Source organism: Callithrix jacchus, chromosome 10, assembly GCF_049354715.1.
Source record: "Callithrix jacchus isolate 240 chromosome 10, calJac240_pri, whole genome shotgun sequence".
Classification (NCBI taxonomy): domain Eukaryota; kingdom Metazoa; phylum Chordata; class Mammalia; order Primates; family Cebidae; genus Callithrix; species Callithrix jacchus.
Window position 1 is genome coordinate 54,030,059 of NC_133511.1, and position 24,302 is coordinate 54,054,360.

Genomic DNA, 24,302 nt, shown 5'->3' on the forward strand with positions numbered 1-24,302 from the left:
GATGCATGGCTTCTTCTGGCTGTTTACCGTAAAATGAGAGAGAAATGATCTAAAGGTGAAATTTATAATTAAAAAGGAAAGCACAACAGAAAAATTTGTAAACTCTCAGACTGGCCATGTAAAGAATAAAAAAGCAGGCTGGGTGTGGTGGCTCACACCTGTCATCCCAATGCTCTGGAAGGCTGAGGTGGAAGGATCATCTGAGCCCAGAAGTTCAAGACCAGCCTGGGCAACATAGCAAGTCCCTGTCTCTTCAAAAAATACATAAAATAGAAAAACATGTTTGGGAGAGAATATTAAGAATGTGACTAGGTGACTAATTGTTACGGAGATTAATAGGGAATAGAAGCCAGGGTCTATTCACCAAGACAATGGGATAATGACCCCAAAGGCATTTCAGAGATCTTCAAGACATAGCTAGGAGCTTGAGGGCAAGGTTTCCAGAGTAGCACCTGTGGGACCCCTACATTCACTGTCCAGGGCCACCTCAGCACTTTTTCTCCCCCTATTCCAAGGCAGTCCTCTGTGGTCACCCCAGGTTAGCTTGAGGGGTCTCAGGTGTGGCTTAGGCCATAGCTTCCGAAGGTACAAACAGCAAATCTTAAGTCTGCAGATGCAGAGAATATAGGAACTGCAGAGGCAGGGCTTCCTCTATCTAGATTTCAAAAGACATCACAAAGAGCCTGGAGCTCCAGGCAGAAACTTTTTACAAGGGCAAGCCACCAAACAGTTCCCACTATAGCAATACCTGGTGGAGCCATAGGGAAAAAGCCATCCCCCAAATCCCAGAAACTGCTGAGCTACCAGGGCACACTGCCAACCTTCGAGAGCTGCAGGCACCCAACTTCAACTCATAAGATGCTATGTGGGCTGCACTTGGCAAACCCATAAAGATGGGGCTGCCCAAGGCCTTTGGGGCCCAAACCTCACACCCAGCATGCCCAGAAGGCAAAACATGGAGTCAAGGAAGATTATTCTGGTCCCTTGATTTAATCTGGTTTGTTCTGTTGGGCTTTGGACTTACTTGGGACCAGTTATCCTTATTCTTGCCTATCTCTCCTTTCTGGAAGGTAATGTCTATCTACGCTTATCCCACTGCTATATTTTGGAATTAGATAAGTTGCCTGATTTCTCAGACTCACAGATGGAGAATTTACCTCAGGAGGAATCCTGCCTGAGTTTCACCCATATCCCTGACTTGATGCCACTAGGAGTTACGACTTTTGGGGTTATTGGATGTAATGAATGTATTTTATATGTGAGAATCTGAATTTGGGGGGCCAGGGGCAGAATGCTCTAGCTTAAATGAGCCCCCAAAAAGCATGCTGGGAAACATAATCCCCAATGCAGCAGTGTTGGGAGATGGGACTTAATGAGAGGCATTTAGGTCAAGAGAATGCCAATTATGAATGGATTAATTCTAGTTATAAAAAGGCTTCAAGTTCAATTTCTTGTTCTTACTCTCTAATGCCTGATTAAAATGGACCAAGACACAGCTGGGCGTGGTGGTGTGTGCCTGCAGTCCCAGCTACTCAGGAGGCTGAGGCAGGAGAATTGCTTGAACTAGGCAGCTGAAGGTTGCAGTGAGCTAGTATAGTGTCACTGCACTCCATCCTGGGCGATAGAGTGAGACCAAGACAGTAAGTCAAGAAATATTTATGTGGTCTGAAAAATATTTTGAGTATATTTATCTCAAATAACTTTCTTTAAATAACCTAATTTGATGGAAATACACTTTTAAGATAAGAAAATACAGATCTGAAATAAGCAATTTTATGCCACAGAACAAGATATTAGCTTTTCCCTTCACCACACTCACATTAACAAATTAAAGGGGACTGCGATTTATATGATTTTTACAGTAAGCCCAAAATGTAACTACATATATCATGCACAATTTTATAGAATGATAGTCCTTCTTCAAAAATTATACAGCTATAATGTGAGCAACATTATATTAAACATTAATAAAGAATGTACAGCAGACCAGGTGCAGTAGCTCACACCTGTAATCCCTGCATTCTGTGAGGCCAAGAATTTGAGACCAGGTTAGGCAACGTAACGAAACCATTATCTCTACAAAAATTTTTTAAGTATTAGTCAGGCTGCTGGGCGCAGTGGCTCACGCCTGTAATCCCAGCATTTTGGGAGGCCGAGACGGCCAGATCACAAGGTCAGGAGTTCAAGACCAGCCTGACCAACATGGTAAAACCCATCTCTTGAAAAAAAAAAAAAAAAATTAGCCAGGCATGGTGATGTGCACACGTAGTCCCAGCTACTCACAAGGCTGAGGTGGGAATATTGCTTGAGGCCAGGAAGTCAAGGCTGCAATGAGCTGTGATTACACCACTCTACTATAGCCTGGTTGACAGAGTGAGATCCTGTCTCTAAAACGGTATTTAAAAAAAAAAAAAGTATGTAAAGACATGTCTTCGGACCCTGCTCGCTGCGCCAAAAAAAAAAAAAAAAAAAAAAGACATGTCATGTAAGCTTGAAATATAACAATGTTCATTCTGTCTATAAATATTAATACATCACATAACACCAAGAGGTAGTAATACATGTAAAAATTAGTGCTGTAAAAATGATTCCTGATTGATTTCAATTTTATACAAGTTTTTGTATGGACATGTTGTATCTCCTGGAATACATATGTACACCCCCACCCACACACCCCTAGGGGATATATATATATATATATATATATATATATATATATACATATACATACATATATATATGCAAACACACTTAGGATTGGTGACTCCAACATTCCGAGGAACTGCCAGATTGTTTTTCAAAGTAGTTACATTTTACATTCCCACCAGCAGTGTCTAAGAGGACTCTGCTGATTCCTTCCTGTGCCAATCAATACTTGTTATTATCTAAGGTTTTTATTATAGCCACCCTAAGTAGATGTGAAGTGGTATCTCATTTTGGTTTTGATTTGTATTTCCTTAATGATTAATATGTTAAACATCTTTTCATGTGCTCAGTGGCCATCTGTGTATATACTCTGAAGAAATGCCATTCAGAACTTTTGGCCATTTTTAAATCGTTGAGCAGTAAAAATTCTTGATACAAGTCCCTTATTAGCTGGGAATCATGGCTCATGCCTATAATCCGAGCATTTTAGGAGGCCAAGTCAGGAGGACTGCTTAAGGCCAGGAGTTGACCGGTCTGGATAACACAGCAAGACTTCACCTCTACAAAAACATCTTTTAAAAAGTTAGCCAGGCGTGGCCAGGCACGGTGGCTCATGCCTATAATCCCAGCACTTTGGGAGCCTGAGGCAGCTGGATCACCTGAGATCAGGAGTTTGAGACCAGCTCTGGCCAACATGGCAAAATCCCATCTCTGTTAAAACCAGAAAAAATTAGCCAGGCATGGTGGTGGGCACCATGCTCAGGAGGCTAAGGCAGGAGAATCACTTGAACCCAGGAGGCAAAAGCTGCAGTTAGCGGAGATCAAGCCATTGCACTCCAGCCTAGGTGACAAAGCGAGACTCTGTCTCAAAAAAAAAGAAAGAAAGAAAGAAAAAACATTGTGATATTTAGAACAAGTGAGGCACTATGGCCTATACACTTGTACAGAAATATCTGAGACCAAATTAGTGTTATTAAGAGACAAGAAACAGTAATCAGCTCTTCCTAGAGATAGTGATTTCCAAAGTTAAGCTTTGGTAGTTATAAAAAAATGACACTGAAACTTTTACATAAGACAAACTTGCACATAAGAGTTTTAATTTATGGACATCATTTAATCTGAGTAGACTGCAGGGGAGATTACAGGTTTGACAAGCCTAAGAAAATAACAATCTTGTAAGTAGAAATGGAAAGAGAAAGGCAATCAAAAACAATGTGAAAAATCAGATCTTCCTAATTCATTTCAGACAGCTCAGAAATTAGATAATATCTAAACCCACAATAAATTTATAATGTCTATGAAGGCATAAGGAACAATGCAGTGCTTTCCCTTCATGGGAAATACTTCAAGTAACTTATCCTGGAGAACTTAGCATTTTTAAGAAATTCTATAGGGAATCCCTTATAAAACAATAGCTTTTTTTAAAAATAAAAAAGCAATATGAATTTTTCTATGTAGTATTTATTATTACATAATTGGACAGAATGATCTGGATATGCTAACATAGCCTGGGATTTTCACACTAAAATTTATTGTTATAAAATTATTTTTTAATTTGGCTTTTTATCCCCTTAGAATACTATCTGTCCACACACTGGGGCCTAATTGCAGGGTGGAGGGTGGGAGGAGAAAGAGAATCAGGAAAAATAACTAATAGATACTAGACTGGAAATAAAACAGGACTTGTTAACCTAAGTAACAGAAAGGCTCTCTAAAAGAAAAGATGTTTATATGGAAATAAAGCACTTCAATGAGAATGCACATGCCAAAGTAAATTGCATGTGTTTTCAGAAAGGTAAGGTTTTTAAAAGAAAAAAATGAGAAGGATTACATAATTGTTTTGAAGTAAGATTCGCCTCAAAATCAGTAGCAAGGGTAATGCCAATCTGAGGATGAATAGTCACTTACTGGCAGTATTTTCTATGTAAGGTTGTGATGGCCTTTGTGCAAGGTTGCGGTTCTTGTGTTTTTTTGTGAGTTTATATTATCAGACATACATGCATGTGAACTCTCTTTTCATGGCTTTTCCTGTTTGTCAGGGTTTTCTTGACATTAGTGACTCCATCCTAATTCTGACAACTTGCACAGACTAAAGAAACATTTGCTTCTCTTACCTTTACTTACTGACAGGAGAAGATTTGGATCTCTTGGGTGGAATTTCAGCTCATTGATAGCATTTCCATGGCCAACATAGTGCTACAATAAATTTAAAACATTTCAAGTTTCATATCTCGAAATCAGTAAATGCTTTTTCATAAATCTTTAGAGAATGTAAAAATAGTTTCACTTAAAGTGGTGGTTCTGAACCTTGGCTGCATATTAAAATCAGCCAAAAAACTTGGTGAAAAGAGAAAAAAAAAAAAGCCCAGGCACAGTGTGTGGCTCGTGTCTTTAATCCAAGCACTTTGGAAAGCTAAGGCACAATCACTTGAGGCCAGGAGTTCAAGACCAGCCAGGGCAATATAGCAAGACCCTATCTTCACATATGCACACAAAAATTTAAAATTGGCCCCAGCTACTTGAGAGGCTGAGGCAGGAGGATTACTTGAGCCCAGGAGACATGGGCTGCAGTGAGCTGTAATCATGCCACTATACTCCAACCTGGGCAAAAGAGTGAGAGAGACTGTCTCAAAAAAAAAAAAAAAAGCAGAAAAAAAAGATGCTCAAAACCCCACCTACAGATATTCTAATCGGATTAGCAGAGGCCCTCGGATCCTCACATGATTATGATGTGTCCCCAGGGTTAAAAATAGCTGATTAAAGTTGATTTGAAAAATTTATCTTCTTATCAACTTGCTAGACTTCACCTTTAAGTTTGTGACAAGGTCCCTTTGACAAGACCCCTGGAGTTTGGATGTCTTGGAAAACTGATTCACTCTTATTGTTCATTTAGAGCCTCTCAAAGCAAAGCATGAAAAGGGTGAAGGAGGGAAATTCTAAAAAGAAAACACTATAAATATTAACATTTTCCCACTTATTCCTTAATTTACATTACTCGAATGTGACAAAGGTCTCAAAAGATTCATCTAAAGTAAGTACAAATCAAATCAGAAATGTTACATTCATATCATTGGTTTTAAATTTAACATTAAAAGTTTTTTTAAAGGTTTTACTTTTTGAAGTTTTACTTCAAAAGAAGTAGAACTACAACTTAACCAGAAAAACCCACCTTTATACACTGCATTGTTATAGGATTAATTATCCTAATTATGCCTCTAGATCCAGCTACAGCCAGTAGAGGATGGCTTGTATTGCTATCATAGGTCCATGCACAAGTGTAGAAGTTTTCATCAGCCTATGAAATTCCACAGTTAAGAAATATAATTTGTTTATGAAAAAGAAAAATGTCAATAGTTATAATAGAAACTTACACAGAACTGCTAATGTTTTTGACATAAAAGTTCTCGATTTTCCTTCTACAACCAAATTTATACAATGGGGATTTGAGGTCTAAAATCCATAACAAATTATCAAACAAAATTACAGTTTCTCCATTCAATTGTTTACTCTTTAACTGTTCGTACAACTACTAAACTCTGTAGTTGCATTACCGAAATAATTGCAGACAATACACAAATGAATGGGCATGGTTGTGTTCCAACAAAACTTTACTAAAAACAGGTGTCCAGCCTGCAAGCTGCAGTTTGTTAACCTCTGCTCTATTCCAATACTATACATATCTAAATAAAAACAATTCAGTTTTCCACCTTTTTCTTTGTGAGATACTCCCAATACAACACAGGTCAAATTTCAGTATCTTTCAGAGAAGACTGAAGGTCCCTGCCTTGTCTTGTTCGCTAAGTTTTTCAAAGGGATCTGGAAAAAACATCTTATTACTTAGCTTTTACTGCTCTAACTCAGACTTTTCAAATTTTTCCGTTTCTTTATGACCCTGTTTTGCAATATTTTATTTCTGAAACTACACTTTTTTTTCTTTCTAGGCTTTGTTGATCAAATACTTGGAATGACTGCCAGTCACAACCCAAGTTCATCATTATAACCACAATTAAATGATATATTCTAGGTGAGGTTGAAGAAAAAGGAGGTTTTAACCAGTCTGCTAACATTTTCTATTACTAGATTTCTATCTACCTCTCTAGACATCTGCATCCAACCAGCACATCCATCCCACAATGTATTTTTTTTCTTTTTTTTTGCCTAGCTGAGTTGACACATACCACAATGGATTTCTAAGGGTCAGGAAAACTAGATACTAGGATTCTCTTGGGTGATAGTGAAGAAATAGGTTAAGAAAGAACAAAAACTTTAGCAAACTGATTAATTTATAAAAGTTTTGGTGTACTTATTGAAAATAAATTCCTTTAACCAAAGATATTAAAAACCCAGGAAAGGATACATCAGCATCCACGTAAGATTGCAACAACCGGATTTCTCCTTGTGAATGACATTCATACAAGGTAACCTAATGAAAATAAAAATATAGTAAATTTCATCTCAAGTACAGAAACATACTCTCTCCAACTTTTAAACATGTTTTAATCACAATCACATCGTAAATATAATCTAGAAACTATTGGCTTAAATTAGCTCCTGTAAGCTTAAGGAAACCATCATAAAGCTGAATGTTTTATATAATACAGAGTATATTAAATATTGTAGTAATAATGGTTTTGATTTCCAATCTTTTAAACATATTCATCCATTTAATTGCACCAACTCTTCAAAGTGAATAAAGTTAAAAACCTCAAAGTAATTGTGACTTATCATCTTTCAATTGTAGTTAAAAAGGCCTTGGAGGCCAGGCACAGTGGGTCACTTAATGCCAGCACTTTGGGAGGCTGAGACAGGTGAACTGCTTGAGCCCAGGAGTTTGAGACCAGCCTAGACAACATGGCAAAACCCCATCCCTATTAAAAAATAAAAGTTTGGGAGGCCGAGGCAGGCGGATCACGAGGTCAGGAGATCAAGACCATCCTGGCCAACATGGCGAAATCGCATCTCTACTAAAATACAAAAAATTAGCTGGGTGCAGTGGTGTGAGCCTGTAATGCCAGCTACTCAGGAGACTGAAGCAGAAGAATCGCTTGAACACGGGAGGTGGAGATTGCAGTGAGCTGAGATTGCGCCACCACACTCCAGCCTAGTGACACATGGAGACTTTATCTCAATAAAATAAAATAAAAATTAAGGCTGGGCGCAATGGCTCTTGCCTGTAATCCCAGCACTTTAGGAGGTCAGAAAAGGCGGATCATGAGACCAGGAGATCGAGACCATCCTGGCTAACACAGTGAAATCCTGTCTCTACTAAAAACACAAAACGTTAGCCAGGGGACAGACGCAGTGGCTCACGCCTGTAATCCCAGAATTTGGGAGGCCGAGGCAGGCGGTTCAAGAGGTCAAGAGACCGAGACCATCCTGGCCAACATGGTGAAACCCCATCTCTACTAAAACTATAAAATTAGCCAGGTGTGGTGGCACGCACCTGTGGTCCCAGCTACTCGGGAAGCTGAGGCAGAAGAATCACTCAAACCCAGGAGGCGGAGGTTGCAGTGAGCCGAGATAGCGCCACTGCACTCCAGCCTGGCGACAGAGCAAGACTCCATCTCAAAAAAAAAAAAAAATTAGCCAGGCATGGTAGCACACGCCTGTAGTCCTGGGTACTCGGGAGGCTAGGACAGGGAAATCGCTTGAACCTAGGAGGCAGAGATTGCAACACTGCACTCTAGCCTGGGCGACAGAGCAAGAGTCTGTCTCAAAACATAAAAAAATAAAATTAAAGCAAGTCTTTGGATAGTTTTAGAGCATCTACATATTAGTTACATTAATATTAAAAAGTCTACAATTTGCCTAATGAATTACTTTCTCATGGGTACAGATAATCACGTATTAACTTTCTCATGTATGATAGCCCTTTTCATTTGTTGTATACTCTAAAATTAAAACTATACATAAACCATATAAAATTTTGTAATACTAAACTTTTATAAATTTTTTTCTTTTCTTTTTTTTTTTTGAGACGGAGTTTCACTCTTGTTGCCCAGGCTGGAATCCAATGGCACTATCTCGGCTCACTGCAACCTCTGTCTCCATGGTTCAAGTGATTCTCCTGCCTCAGCCTCCAGAGTAGCAGAGATTACAGGCATCCACTACCACGCCAGGCTAATTTTTATATTTTTAGTAGAGATGGGGTATCCATGTTGGTCAGACTGGTCTGAAACACCTGACCTCAGGTGATTCACCCACCTCAACCTTCCAAAGTGCTGGGATACAGGCATGAGCCACTGTGTCCAACCCCGTTTTTCTTATATCTTATAGTCAGTCACCTTAGCAAAAACCTATTCATATTTTATAACAGTATTTAAGATCTCTGAAGATCCTGTATATCATCACAATTTATTAATTCATAATCTCCTCTATGTTAATGTTCCAAAAAAAATTATTTATATGGCTGCTAAGTTGGTTGTATCTTATGTGATAACTGTTTTCTTTTTCTTTCTTCCTTTTAAAGAAATCCTAACAGCAGACTTTTTAATAATTCAATAAACTATATGACACCCCTTTATGTCACTTTAAATGAAAATAGGAATTCTTTTTATTAGAAAACTTGAAACACTGCAGTAACCATACTGGAGCACAAACTATACCAATTATAATACTATCAGAGCTAAATATTGTCTTAGGTTTACAGTGGTGCCCTAAAAGTGGATTCAAATTTAATTAATGGGCTACATTTCCAACTAAGAAAAAAATAACCTCAACCTTTTCTTAAAGCCACATCATTTTTCCTCTGAATTGCTGTTTCCAAAGAATTTAGAAACTAAACAACTATAAGCAGACTCCATTATCTTAAAACCTACATTTGTCTAAACACCAAAAAAAAAGGGAGGAAAAAAAGCTATTATTTCACGTTATCAACTTCAGTGGTAACTTACACATACTGAGAGTTTCAATGACTTGACTCTGCCAAATAGTAAAAGCCCTACAGCCTTACATGTCATTATAAAATTTCCTTAAAAGGCTGGACATAGTGGCTCACGACTGCAACCCCAGCTCTTTGGGAGGCCAAGGCAGGTGGATTCCTTGAGCCCAGGAGTTCAGTATCAGCATGGGCAACATGGTGAAACCCCATCTCTACAGAAAATAAGCCAGGCATGGTAGTGCATGCTTATAATACCAGCTACTCAGAAGGCTGATGTGCAAGGATCACCTGAGCCACAGAATTTGAGGCTGCAATAAGCCTTGATCAGCCACTGCACTCCGTCCTGGAGGACAGAGTAAGATTCGACCTCTCTCAAAAACAACAAAAACCACCACCAAATACCACCTGTCTCAAAACAAAAACAAAAACAAAAAAGTCTCAAATGTTTACTGCTAATAATTAAAACATCTCAATAACTTATTTAAATCCACTGGACTTAAGCTTTCATTTATACAGCCATTAATTACCTTTATTTTTAAAAATCACAGCCATTTCTTATGCTATTTAATAACAACAAAATAACTTTAAAAGAAAGCCAATTCTTCCAACCAAATATTTATGAAGACAAACACAAGTATAAAATCTGTTTCATCAACAATTAGGGATAATATATTTAATAAAGATGTATTTTCAGCCATGCATACTGGTTTTAATTAGATAGTTTCTAGAACGCTTCACTCTTACATGAAAGTTGTTAAACCAGCTTCACAAAATTTACTTTAAAATTATTCTATTTCAGTATTATATTAATACCAGATCTAGAAATCAAGCCAAATACTAAATAGACCCCTTAACACTCACTCTGTTGCTTCCTACAGTGGCAAACACTAATGGATCTCCTTCTTTACTGTGCCAGTTAAACTGAACTCCAAACAATGGTTGGTTATGATCTTCCTATAAAATAATCATGAAATAAGAAAAAATTAATGTATCTTACAAACGAGAAAATGACAGTAAACAAACCTTTCCCCTTCTCACTTTTGTCCAAAATGCAATCCATTATTTTGTGCATCATACATAAGCTGACTTTTGACACTAAAATTAAAAGATGTCTACTAGTCTAGTTTTCACATTTTAAAATACTGTTTATGATAAAGCTTTATCACAACCAAAAGCTTAAATCACAAGTTAGGTAACAAGCACTTACCTATGAAAACACTTACAATATTTGCCTTTTATTTTCTTAAGCCAATCATATTCTAAATCACAGTAAACTGGATAAATTTGGTGGACAAAAAGGACACAACTTATTTTTCTAAAATAGGAAATTAACAAATGGCCTTAATAGCTTCTTTGGCATTCAGTACATTTTATAATTCTAAATTTTAAATTTGAATGAAGCAGACTTCATTCAAATCACTATTTTCTGTTAGTCAGAACAAGAATATTTGAACACCGGGGATTAGGGGAAGAAATGGACTAGAACTTCAGTTACCAGGAGGCTATAAGGAAATGTACAAAGAACTATTGTTAACTTTTGTTCACAAAGTTATTTTTCAGCTTTAGGATTTTACAGGCCATCTTCTGGCATTAACACTAACTTTCATGTTCAGTGTAAGGCACTGTTTTTTCACTTTTAAAGTACAACAACTTTCATTTTCTCATCATTTTAAAAGCCACAGTCTTAGGCTTTTGAAATACTTCCTTAAGTATAAAAGGCAGCTAAAAACATCTTTTAGGTACAGTACCTCAAAGAAGTAGGTTAATGTAAATAAATATGAACATAAAACTATAATTCACTTTAAAAAAATATGTTTGGATTAATTTCTCTCCTTTTATAGGAGTAAAATTTGACACCTTTAACATTGAATTTTGGCTACACTGACAAAAAAAATGTCCCAGTCATAGCTTCTTATGCTTTCCCAAGACTTTACTTAAAAAATATATTTGGATATTTAGAAAAGGTTTTAACTTACATATGTATAATACGTGTTTTTCCTCAGTATAAAAAAAATAACCACGTATTTAAAAAACGAAGTGGACATATATAAAAGAAAATGTCTTAAACATCAGTAACCCTTTTTATAAAGTAAATAAAAATACTATTGGGGAAACATTAAATAACCCAAACCCCCTTTCCCCAAATATTTAATATTAAAAAGTTTTAAAATTTTTATACCTTTTTCTTTGAAAATAGTTATAAATACAAAAAAGCATAGAAGTTTAAAAAACCATACAAAGTGAAACATCTGTTTCAATTTATACTGACTCAAAGTTAATGGGTTACATTCAGTTCTTTTCAAAAATGGGTACCAGAATTGGTTTGTTTTTTAAGTTTTACCAAAATATGAAGAGTAATAGTTCCCAAAATCTTTAATTTGAATACAAATGATAAACCAAAACACCCTGCAACACTCAGTGTCACATATTTAAATTAAAACAACAAAAAACCAGAAAACTAAGTGTAGGATGGACTATAATAGATATGCAGTCTGAAGTACAAAAAAAAAAAAAAAACCTTCAAAACACTTTAACTTTAAAATATTTACAACTTGACAGAGTATCTTGAGCACAAAATGTGTACACAGAGAAATAATTCTGAAGCCTAGCATTCAGCCCAAAAGATGTCTTTTTTCACATACCTTGAGACTATTTACACATTTGAAAGAATATTTGCATTTCTTTGACTTCCATTTTCCCTTTCCCCAACTTTTCCTTCCAGGTGCATTTGGCGTGTTTGTAGGTGTATCAGGGCGTTCAGTGTTTGTACCGCTTTCTATACTGACAGCGTCATCCTGTAAGCAGTAAATGAGAAAAAATTCCATGAAACGGCACTACTGTTTTTAGCAGTTAATAACTCTACTGGGAAGATGTTGAATGACCTAAGAGAAATAATTTCTACAAGAAGAAAAAAACATATTCTTGCTTCCATATAAACATAATCCAGTTACATGTAAGAATGTAGATATTTTCTATTTCAACAAAAATGGAAATGAAATACTGAGAATAATGGAAGAGTAATACTGTCTTTAATAAGGCACTGGTCTGTGCCAGTCACTTGAATACACTGTATCATTTAATCTTTCAGCTCTTTACAAAAGATACTGAAGTGTTGAAAAAGTCCAACTGGTCTCTTGCTGGTAAGGGCTGCTGGAATTCCACTCCAAAGCTGTAGCTCTTAAATCTGGCTGATGTATATGTCTTCATAATTTATTTGACTGCTGCTCAGTCTGGAGCATGGGGGTGGGTAGTCGTTTGAAGCAGGAGTGTTAATGGCTTCTACGTTAGATGTCACTATAAAAATCTTGTTATTCAAATTCTATTTATAATATAAATCAGTTAGAATTTTTATAAACTCCTACATATATTCTATGCTATTTACAAGTTAAAACGGTCTCATTGTTCTCAAGTAATAACACTCACACATCAGAACTCCAGAGACTGTATATCATAATTAAAGTAAAATCCTTCCAAAAAAAAGAAATGACAGCAGGAAACCTTGAAAATGCTCCCGATTCATACCTTATCTCACACATGAGTAGCCCTCTAATCTCAGCTCTCTAATCTCAGAAGAGGATTTCACTACCTCCTCATTACAGATTCCAACGTCTCCTTTGGAAAGAAAAGATTTATTTAAATCTATGACCTTAGGGCAGCAGTTCTAAAATGCATTCCAGATGAAGCCTTTTTTCCATGAAATGCCTATTAAACAGTCTAGGAAACATTGCTTTAGGGGATATTTCTAAATTACTGTTTCCGAAAATTGGTTTTATATAGAAGGTTAAAAAAATCATAAATGAAATAGGTGGGTAGCAAGCAGTAGATACTCAAAAAATGTTTGAATTGTAATTTAATGTAAATGTCATCAGTTTACAGAAACAGAAAATGTAATATTTTAATCTCTTTCTCCACCTTTTCAGTTGTATTCACATAATTAAAATCAAATGTAGAGAACAATTCTGTGTCTCAGTGGAAAACTACAAATTATCTATATCACACCCTTCCAAGTCAGTGGATTATAGCCCTCCACTATGTCTTTCAGCTATTTTACAACTCTTTTTTTTTGAGACAGGCTCTCCCTCTATCCTCCCACTCTGTCTTGGTTCAATGCAACCTCCACCTCCCAGGCTGAAGCAGTCTTCTTCCCCCTACCTCAGCCTACAGAGTAGCTGGGACAACAGGAGCAGGCCACCACACCAAGCTAATTTTTTGGTCTCAAACTCCTGGACTCAAAGGATCCTCCAGCCTCAGCCTCCTGAAGTGCTAGGATTATGGGCTCGAGCCACTGTGCCCAGCCACAACTCTTTTTTCATTATGAATAACTGATAGATATGTAAATTTTGTCTCTACAATAGAGGTTCAAAATGTCTTTCCTTCCACTCAAGGGGAAAAAAAAATTCTGTCTCAATTTAGAGTTAATCTCTCCATTCCTTTACTCCACATATTAATAAATTTGTACTGTTTTAATTTTTCGGGTTAACCGTTACTGTACAACATTTGCCTGGTTCCCTCTGAGTAAAATACAAGTTTTAACACTTTTTTTCCCCCACTTACCATTTTTTTCTGTAAAATTACCTTTTAACACTAGAGAAATGAAATTTTAAAACTCTTCACATTTTTCTACACCAGCTTCTTTACATTCTGGCTAAACACTGAGCTGCCAATAAAGAGTCCACCCAAAGCACTCAATAATAGGGCACAATGCTTATTTTACTTCTGAGCACTTAATTTACCCATCTTCTCCAAAGGCATATCAGGATGGAATCAAATGAAAACCGCATACAGCCACCATGCTTCCATTTTATCTTTAAACTAAAATCAAGTATTTGCTGAGTGTCTAAAATATGGACAGGCTGACTTCCATCCTATTCCCTTCTCAAAGTAAAGAATAATACTGTGCAACAGACATCGTATTACCATATTCATTTGCCCAAGAAGGAAACAGAGAGGTCAGTAATTTGTCCCTGCATCTTGCCACAGGGATGTCCTGCATCTCTGCTTTTGCTTAAGCAAAAAGACAAGTCTCCAGATTCAGCCCTCTGATCTTACTACCAAGGCATTCGTTATTACTCTTCCAGAAGCCAACAACTCTGCAGTCATATGATCTCAAAAAGTTCAATAAAATGGCAGATAACACATACAATAAATTTAAAATATGTGCCTATTACATTAACAGTAGCAACTGCTCAGGTTACCTTAACTCTAACTCAAAAACATACTCTTCTCCCATCTGCTTTGGCCTTTTGCCATTATTTGGCTCCCTCAAGAGTAAAACTATTGCCCTTGTTTTTTCTGAACTCATTTTTATACAATGTTCTCTACTCCCTTACCTTATTGCCTCCCCTAAGTCAGGCTTACAGGGACCAAATTTAGAAGGCTTGTGAACTCAAATGCGGGAAAAAAATTGCATCTTAATTTTTGCTACCTTTAACTAAAGTTTAGCACTTCCTTCTATTATTATCTAGTTAATATACATGCTTAAGGTTACTGCAATTGTGATTCTGTCACCAATGAAAATCAAGTATTTTTATATCATACTTCGAAAAACTGTTTGTGCCCATCACTACTATCAGAATTGCTGCTAGATCTTGTTATTTAATGTGCTAATAATAAAGTAAATATAGTACTACAACCAAAATTTGTTTTAGAAATATTTTATAACATGGTGTGCAATTTTATAACTGAATTTGTTTGCAACCTCATATCCTGTATTTCATACATCCAAAAATGTTATTTTGAGAAGGCTCCACAAGATCTCGAACGCTCTCCTTCTCTCTTAAGTCTATCCAAATAGAGGAACCAAAACAAAAGGTAATCCAATCATTTGGTCCTGAATAGCTTTAAAATTGCACCAAAGAATATATTTTCCATTAAGGGTCTTCAAGAAGAAAATAAGCTTTAATTTATTTTGTCCTCTGCAAGTTTCTTCATTCTGAACAGGTCTGACAGTTTCATTATATTTTGCCAGATTACTAAGTATGCGGAAGGGACAGAAACATTATTCTATGTAATCATAAAAAAGTAATAGTCATTATTGTAAATAATTAACATGGCTACAGTACTTATTATGGGGCAGGCACACTTCTTAGTACTTTAGCTATATTATTTAATCCTTACGAATACTCTGTGAGGTAAATACCACATTCCACTATCCCCATTTTTAACAAACGAAGGCAATTATGTAAGTCTCTTGCTTAAGGTCAAGTTAATAGAGCAGAAATTTTAACCTATCACTTGAATCCAGCATCTGTTCTCTTAATACTCTAATCTGCCTAGGGAAATTTAACAAAACGCAGAAATGAACAGTCTCCAAATAATAAAACGAAGAGGGTAAAAAATGTTCGATCCCAATGTACAGTGAGATTGGGGGCACACAAACGGGGAAAAAATACAAAAGTAACACTTAACACCCAAGATTTCCTGAAATTTCAAGTCTAAGATCCCACTAACTGACAATCCCAAGAATATCTATCTTGTCTCCGCAAAAAGAATCCTTACCCGTTTTTTCAGTGAAAATCTTAATCAGGACACCATTATATGTTTCAGCTAGAAATTATGACATAGAATTTAGAAACTGCGTGTGGAAGATTTAACATTTATTCCTAAAACTAGTCAAACTGAGAAAATTAAGAACTCACATCACTCTTCTAAAACATTTTAAAGATTTTTAAAAGATATTCACAAGTTGTCCCATATCATGAGAAGGAGAATCACATTTTGGAGTAACATATTTGAATAAACTGTCAAGATATTTCGTTGACCTTACTGGATAGCAACCTAAAACATGAAACTGAAAACTTATTTGTGTCAATTCGGCTCTTACTGGCGGGTCAATTAAAACTCACTTGGGTTAAATGTTGGTACCATGATTACAATATCCGTTTCAGGGCTTAAAAAAAAAATCTGACAGCAAAACACCTCGCACTTGCCAAAGCCAGGAGCCCACACTTAAAAGACATCCGCTTATACCACTGTTGCCTAAAATCTTCCAAGCTGCCCCCTTTAAGTAAAAACGTTCAAAGAAGAAATCGCCCATTCTTATTACTTCCTCAAAGGTAGTCCCTACCTGGCCCCAAATAAAAAATCGATCCTCTCAATTCGGCTCCTCCTGCAGAAAAGGCGACCTTCAGGTGCAACCCGTCTCCGAGGACAGGACGGAGGCGCACACAAAACCCCCTTTAATAAAGTCTCCCAAGCTCCGCAAATCGAAGATCTCCGCTTTCCATTCTAAAAATTCCAAAAGGGTCTTAGAGTGACAACTCTTACGCTCCTTTAGCAGGGTCCCTAACTCTGCCCCGTCCTTCCAACTTTCTTAGAAAAGTCTCTAACATGCCTTTTAAACTACCAGAATCTCAGACCCGCACTCTCCCCTTAAATCTCCCCAAAGGCCCAAACACTCTCCCATCACATACAAACTGATTTCAGGGCAGACCTCTCAGACCCACACAATCACTAGAACCACTGTCCTTCGACTAGTTCCTACTTGCTCTCGGCCCCACCTAAAAATCCCAGTAGACAATTTCGATTTTCTCCCGCACGCCCGCGTTTTCCTGAGTAGAGTGACACCTCTCCCTCCCCCCACAGCAGCCCGCTAGCCCCCGCGCCCACAGTTTTCAAAGAATTTAAAACTTTCACTCCTGAGTCTCGTAACTGCCAGGAACTGCACTCACATTCTCGTCTCCAGAAAGGTCTGGATTGCTGTTCTCGTCACTGCTCAGCTTCTGCTTCTTGGCCGCAGGCATGTCTGTTCCCGCCGGCGCAGTCGACACTTCCCTCTCGGACATATTCCTCCGCCTCCCTCCAGGTTCCTGCCGCCTGGGGCGGGGCCTCCGCCACACCGCCGTCAAGCAAGCCCGGCCCGAGCTTGCCGCAAAGTTGCCGCTGCCGCCGCCACCTCCACCGCCCCCCCCACTGTCGCAAATCGCGCCCAGCCGCCGAGGCGGGCGTGCGTGCGACCCCGCCACACTGCTGAAAAAGGGGCGCGCGCGCGCGCGCCCTCCCGCGCGGCTTCCTGGCTCCTTCCCTTCCCCAACTCTCGTCTTGTCCTTTTCCCGCCGCCCTCCGGGCAGTCTACAAGATGTATGACCCGTTGGATTAAGAGAGCAGTATTAAGTATGTCTCCCTTCCCCACCACCGCCTCCAGAAGAGGCGAAACTCAAAGGGATGCTCCCTCACCCCCTTCCTCCTTCCAAAGACGTTTCAGCCGCAATTGGCCCGTTCCTTCGATCGCCGACTCGCTGCTAGGGAGCGAAAGTCTGTGGAATGGGCTACACCACCAATCTCCCAGGAAATGGGGGAAGATTCAAGACGTCACCTCTTGCTTTAGCCGAGCATGCCACGTTTCCTTAATCTTGAACTTGGAGGATAACGTTTCCTGACTGTTTACGGAACTGTTCAAAATCTAATTCTTCCTTGAAGATAGAAATGCAAAAACGATAGCCTGCTTCCCACTGGCTTCCCCCATCTGAAGAATGGAAAGTACCCGTCAGGGGATGCGCAGGCGCTGTGGCGTACTCTTGCGATGAGTTCGTGGAGACCCGCCTCCTCCAAGCCCCTCCTCTGTTTGAATTCTCGTTTGCTGAACCAGGTAGTTTTCTACCCAGTTTCTGAATACCTGGGTGAATTTCAAAGCGCTACCGACTTATACTCTAGACACTTCATAAATTCTTGTCGGATATTTATTCTGTTGATAATTTGTTGTAATGAATTATCCTTACCAGTTGATACCTATAGTGGTTAAGACTTTAACAGAAATATCCTAAAAATTAAGAGTCTAAACTCCAATGAGTTACAGCCGCTGTGCTCTTTTTAGCTACTAAAGGATAGGCCCTGAACTGTGCCAAGGCCTGTAAATCAGTGTTCATCTCCAACTATTACGAGACTGTGAGACGTAAGTGACAGTGTTTTGTTTTTGCACATTAGATGCAATGAAATTTTAGAAGGCAACACAACTGTTATACTTCACCAAAATAGTTACCTCTGTTACCATATCTGTTCTCTACCAGGTGCCAGATAACATTGTTGAGCCTTGTGGAATTACTATATGGGCCATTAAACTGTAACTGAACGAGCAGCAGCAGGAAAAGGAGAATGACGATGAATAATAAAATACAGCCTCCCCCACCGTTTGTTTTTTTTTAGAACATGATTCTGACTACTTATCTTTCTGGGCTTCTGTAAAAATGTCCTCATCTGTAAAAATGAGGAGGTAGGAAGGGACCTACCATTTCTTGGGTACCTACTTGATGTATGTCTTTTCTCTTTTAGACCTCATTACCTACCTAGAGTGCACCATCCATAAAATTCTAGTATACTTGAATTACTTCTGCATGATAACTATAACCAGGTCATCAGTTTCCTTAACTGCAGATTGCAAGTCGCTCTTTCTTCTGTAGATTAAGAGAGAACCCTTGGTTGAGAATGAGAAAAGGAAGTAAAGCAAAGGCAGGTCAGAATAAGAGCTTTTTGCAATGAAGACTTTGAAATAAAGAAGCTGAAAAAAATTAACATTGAGGTCTCAATGACTGCAGTCAATTGTTCAGCTCTTCCAATGTCCCAGGCACTACTAAGCACTCCTCAGTTGGTGAGGAAGAGGTGAGACTGGAGTAGAGTAAGCGCTTGAGAAAGTAAGACGTGCTTTGGTGTGACATTTTCATCAGCAGACAGAAGCATCCTTTCCTTTGTTGAGAACATCTTTTCCGATAAATGGAAAGATGTTTCTGAACTATAGTTCTACAAGTAAAGGCTAATCAACGAAAGCATTTCAAGTTAAAATTACTCTGTGTGTGAGAGATCAGTGGGAGCTGGGAAGTGGGAGTCAACGTCTAGTCATAAAATTAGAAAAGTGCTGAACATTTGGATAAAGGACACATATGGTAGAAAAATGCCTTACAGCATTCATATTATCTGCAACAAAGCAAAAATAATTTAAAGAGGCTTATTAAAACTTGGAGGGATTATTTTTAAAATGTTTCTGATGATCAGGGGTGATAAATGGAAATTAGTTTATATTACTACATTATTATTACTATGTTAAAGAAAAATAATTCTGACACTTGTTAAAATAGTAAGGAGCACTTCATTCAGGACTATTTTAATAGATGTGAAGACATTCAGAATAGAGAGATCAGGCTCAAGTCCAAATTACAGCAAGGAGTGGGAATTTATAGTCAAGGAGCGGAGTTGGAGGAGTTGGTGGTTGGAAAATTACTAAGAAGAGACATCAAGGGTGGGGAAATTTTTGCTAAACCAACTTAACAGAATTTGTGCTGAAAAAAGGCCAAGGTGATCAGATATCAAGAGTGTGGGTTTCTCTCTAAACTGACGCAGAATTCTTGCTACAGCTGAGCCAGGCAAGCTAGGCAGGAAGATGGAGAAAAGGGCTCAGAGGAGAGTCTTTGTTACTAATTTAAGATATGTAAAATGTCACAGGTATTCTATGCAGAGTACTACTTTTATGGTATTAATTTAATAACTATAAAAGTTGAATTACCTATTAGAAATCATAAGTTTTGCTGAGTGCGTTGATGTACACCTGTAGTTCCAGCTACACAAGAGGCTAAGGCAGGAAGATTGCTTGAGCCCAGGATATCAAAGCCAGACTGGGCTGCATAGGGAGACCTACTTCTCTAAAAAAGAAAAAATCATAAGTTTTTCAACACTGCATTCTTCTACTGTGAAACATCTCAGAAACCATCACAGTTGGAGAGGTCTTACGACCCACATTTTACAAATGAGGAAACTAAGACTTAGGATAAGTAAACACTATGCCCAAAGACACACAGCTCTTCAAATGGCAGAACTAGAGATTTTGTTCAATTGATTGGAAAGCCAAAGCACTTTTACTTCAAGATGAGGGACCCAAGCAGTTCTAGATTTATGTAACTCTATGCACAGAGCTTGGTCTTTAGACCACACAGTCGTTTATGAAGTATCAAAGAACCTTAAAAAGCTATCTTACTTGGGACAGAAAGAAGATAAAACTGGGAAAACAAAGAATCTATAGCATAGTTTATAGTAATGTACGGATTTCAGTCTTTACTTAATTTTGACCAATGTACCATGGTAAAATAAGATTTTAATAATGAGGGAACCTGGATAAGAGGACTATAGGAACTCTCTATGCTATCTTTGTTCTTTGTAAATATTCTATGAAAGTATTTTTAAAATAAAAAACTTACTTAAAAATATCTGTGTCATATTTCACTGTTGAGAATTCAGTAAGAAATACCTCTCAGCCTTCAAATAAGTAGTTGATCCATCTTGGGACTTCCCAAGATCATTTAGTTATATGGAAAAAGAAAATTCACAGCCTTCCTTGGCATTGTCTCCTAGTATCTTGTAAGCTTCATATCAGGAAATGAGTTTCAAAAGCTAAATTAAATCCTTCCCATTTCAACTGGAGTCTATTTCTCATTCATTGAACATTTTTCTCTCTTCTGCTTCATAAATAGCAGCTGTTCATCATCATTCATGCAATGTAGAGTCATATGCTTACAGATCTGGTTTTCTATGAACAGAACATCATATGGCTTTGAACATTTTCAAATCAATCAGGAAGAATCTACTGAATGCCATTTATATGCAAAGCAGCATGGTAATTCCATGGGCAGCTGGGAGGTGGGGACAATAAAAAAGAAAATAAGACACAGTCTCTACCTTTAAACAGCCTAATAATCATCCAGCATTAAGAAATAATGGAGGCAGGGTGCAGTGGCTTACGGCTGTAATCCCAGTACTTTTGGGAGCTGAGGTGGGCAGATCACAAGGTCAGGAGTTCGAGACTAGCCTGGCCAATATGGTGAGACCCCATCTCTACTAAAAATACAAAAATTAGCTGGGCATGGTGGCAGGTGTCTGTAGTCCCAGCTACTTAGGTGGCTGAGGCAGGAGAATCACTTGAATTCGGGAGGTGGAGGTTGCAGTGAGCCAAGATCGTGCCACTGCACTCCAGCCTGGGCAACAGAGTGTGACTCAGTCTCAAAAAAGAAAAGAAAAGAAATAATGAATGGGGCCAGGTGCAGTGGCTCATGCCTGTAATCTGAGCCCTTTGGGAGGCCGAGAAGGGCGGATGACCTGAGGTCAAGAGTTTGAGACCAGCCTGGCTAACATGGCGAAACCCCTTCTCTACTAAAAATACAAAAATGAGCCTGTCATGGTGACTGGCGCCTGTAATCCCCACTACTCAGGAGGCTGAGGTGGGAGAATTGCTTGAACCAAGGAGGCGGAGGTTGCAGTGAACTTAGATCATGCCATTGCACTCCAGCCTGGGTGACAAAAGTGAAACTCCTTCTCAAAAAAAAAAAAAAAAAAAAAAGAATGGACTTAATATGTATTTGCTGAATACCTACTATGTGTCCAACACTGTTCCAGGTGCTGAGGAAACTTAACCATAAGCAAAACCAGACATCATGCTTATTGACATATTGGAGAAACAAGCATTAACCAAATAAATGTGAAATTACTATGGTAAGCGTGATGAAGGGGAAATACAAGGTTAGGGCTGTTGCTAGCCTATGTGGTATCTTTGTGCTATTTTTTAAAAGGCACTGCCATAGCAGAAACAGCCCAGAGTAGGTACAGGTTGGTAAGCAAACAATGACTTTGGTAAATTAGAAAAAGATACCCCCTTTTCCAAATTGATACAACCCTACTCCACGTGCAAGTCTTTGTGAACGGAGCACAAACTTGATTTTAGTTTTAGTCATTACCTCAGCTGGAACCCTTATTTAGATGAACAAGCTGCACAGGCATACACAGAAGCTAGACAAAGTTTCCATGGACATGTACAGTAAAGTGAGACATGAGAGGGTTTCCCTGAGAAGCAGAAGAGTGGAAGTAAAAGAAGAATGGGAGTTAACCAGTCTCCTATTAAGAAGCGATAGAGAAACATTCTAGGGAGTGATAACCGCATGTGCAAAGGTCCTGGGGCAGGAATATGAGAAGGGTACAAATGCTACTGATACACTGAAAGGTCAGTGCTGGTGAAGGACTGAAAAGAGAGGGTGACAGAAGTGTTAGTAACAGAGAAAGTTAGAAAAGGAGATAAGGGGCCAGATCACAGAGTACCTTGTAGACCTTCTTAAGATGACTCTGTTAAACTGTATCTCCTGTTGATAAGACTTATACAGAAGGAATTAGAATAGCATTATTTTATTTTAACTTTTTGTTTGTATTTATTTCACTTATATGTAGTGAAATGCACATGTCTTAAGTATATAGTTCCATGTGTTTTGACACAGGCATGCACCCATATAATCCATAAACCATCAAGATACAGATGGAGCTTTCCAACACGTCAGATTTTCCCTCATGCCTCTTCCCAGTCAAACCTCTCCTCTCTTTCTCCCCAGGCAGCCACTATTCTGTTTTGCTTATATTAGCCTATTAGTTTTGCGTATTGTAGAACTTTATATAAATAGAATAATTCAATATGTGCTCTTTCATGTTTGGCTTCTTTTGCTCAGCATAATGTTTTTTAGATTGATAAAATGACATTAGCTTTTAAAGAAAAAGACTGTCTTTAGCTCTTAAATATTATCCTTAGCTTTTAAATATTGTCATTAGCTTTTATGGCCGGGCATAGTGGCTCATGCCTGTAATCCCAGCACCTGGGGAGGCTGAGGTGGATGGATCATTTGAGGTCAGGAGTTCAAGACCAGCCTGGCCAACATGGTGAAATCCTGTCTGTATTAAAAATAGAAAAATTAGCCAGGCATGGTAGTGAGTGCCTGAAATCCCAGCTACTCAGGAGGCTGAGACAGGAGAATCACTTGACCCCAGGAGGTGGAGGTTGCAGTGAGCTGAGATCGCGCCTCTGCACTCCAGCCTGAGTGACAAATTGAGACTCTGTCTCAAAAAAAAAAAAAAAAAAAAGAAAAGAAAAAAGGAAATGTTAGGACTTGTCTGGGCAACAAAGTGAGACTCCATCTCAAAAACAAAAACAAAAACTGTTTTTAGCTTTTAAAGAAAACGACTGTATTTTAAAGAAAAATACTTGAACCTAAAAGGCGGATGTTGTAGTGAGCCAAAATCACACCACTGCACTCCAGCCTGGGCAACAAAGTGAGACTCCATCTCAAACAAAAACAAAAACTGTCATTAGCTTTTAAATACTGTATTTTAAAGAAAAATATTGTCTAGATCAATAGTTCTCAAATTGTAACAGAATTTAGAATCATCTGGATACCCTGTTAAATCACAGTTGCCTGAGCCCCATTTCCAGAGACACTGGGTTGGGATCCAGCCTCTCAATGTGCATTTCTAACAAACTCACAGGTGATGCCCATACTGCTGATTCAAAGAGCATGTACGATTTGAGAACCCCAATCTAGATGACAAAATCCAAAATGTCTTACAACCAATTTCAAGGAATCCATTCATTTAATAAACACTTTCTTAAAGTACCTGCTATGTGCTAGGCACTTTCTAGGTGGTAGGATTCAAAAATAACTAAAACATCATACTTCTCCTCTAGCAACTTATAGTCTAGTGAGAGAAGACAGAGGTAAACCCAATGAGTATCACTAGTTGTCTTAGAAAATCTGTTCACTAACTAGTGTAAAAAAATCTTAAAAGAGAGAAAGTGCTTTTGCTTCCAAAGTAGATAAACTGCCAGGCACAGTGGCTCATGCCTGTAATCCCAACAGAGGCAGGAGAATGGGATGAGCCCAGGATTTTGAGACCAGCCTGGGCAACATAAGGAGACCTTGCCTCCATTAAAAAAAAAAAAAAAAAAAAAGTACAAAAAATTAGCCAGCCATGGTGGCAGCCTCCC

General features: G+C 38.2%; 1 protein-coding gene and 1 long non-coding RNA gene across 4 annotated transcripts in view; one reads left to right on the forward strand and one right to left on the reverse strand.

Annotated features, from left to right (window-relative positions):
* Nucleotides 1-17,754, reverse strand: part of EED (embryonic ectoderm development) — a 37,125-nt gene extending 19,371 nt beyond the window's left edge. For all 3 annotated transcript variants that reach the window (XR_013523178.1, XM_002754725.7, XM_002754724.7), the window contains exons 1-6: nt 17,197-17,754; nt 12,169-12,321; nt 10,388-10,480; nt 7,004-7,069; nt 5,816-5,941; nt 4,761-4,842 (exon numbers count right to left, since the gene is read on the reverse strand). Coding sequence is in view for 2 of the 3 variants with exons in the window: in XM_002754725.7 (XP_002754771.1) it covers nt 4,761-4,842; nt 5,816-5,941; nt 7,004-7,069; nt 10,388-10,480; nt 12,169-12,321; nt 17,197-17,310 (634 nt within the window). In the remaining variant the exon portion in view is untranslated. The remainder of the gene's footprint in view (nt 1-4,760; nt 4,843-5,815; nt 5,942-7,003; nt 7,070-10,387; nt 10,481-12,168; nt 12,322-17,196) is intronic.
* A 282-nt stretch (nt 17,755-18,036) lies between these two features.
* Nucleotides 18,037-18,650, forward strand: LOC144578081 (uncharacterized). Its single transcript, XR_013523189.1, has 3 exons — nt 18,037-18,113; nt 18,339-18,416; nt 18,532-18,650. It is a non-coding gene; the product is annotated as an uncharacterized LOC144578081 (long non-coding RNA).
* The last annotated feature ends 5,652 nt before the right edge of the window (nt 18,651-24,302 follow it).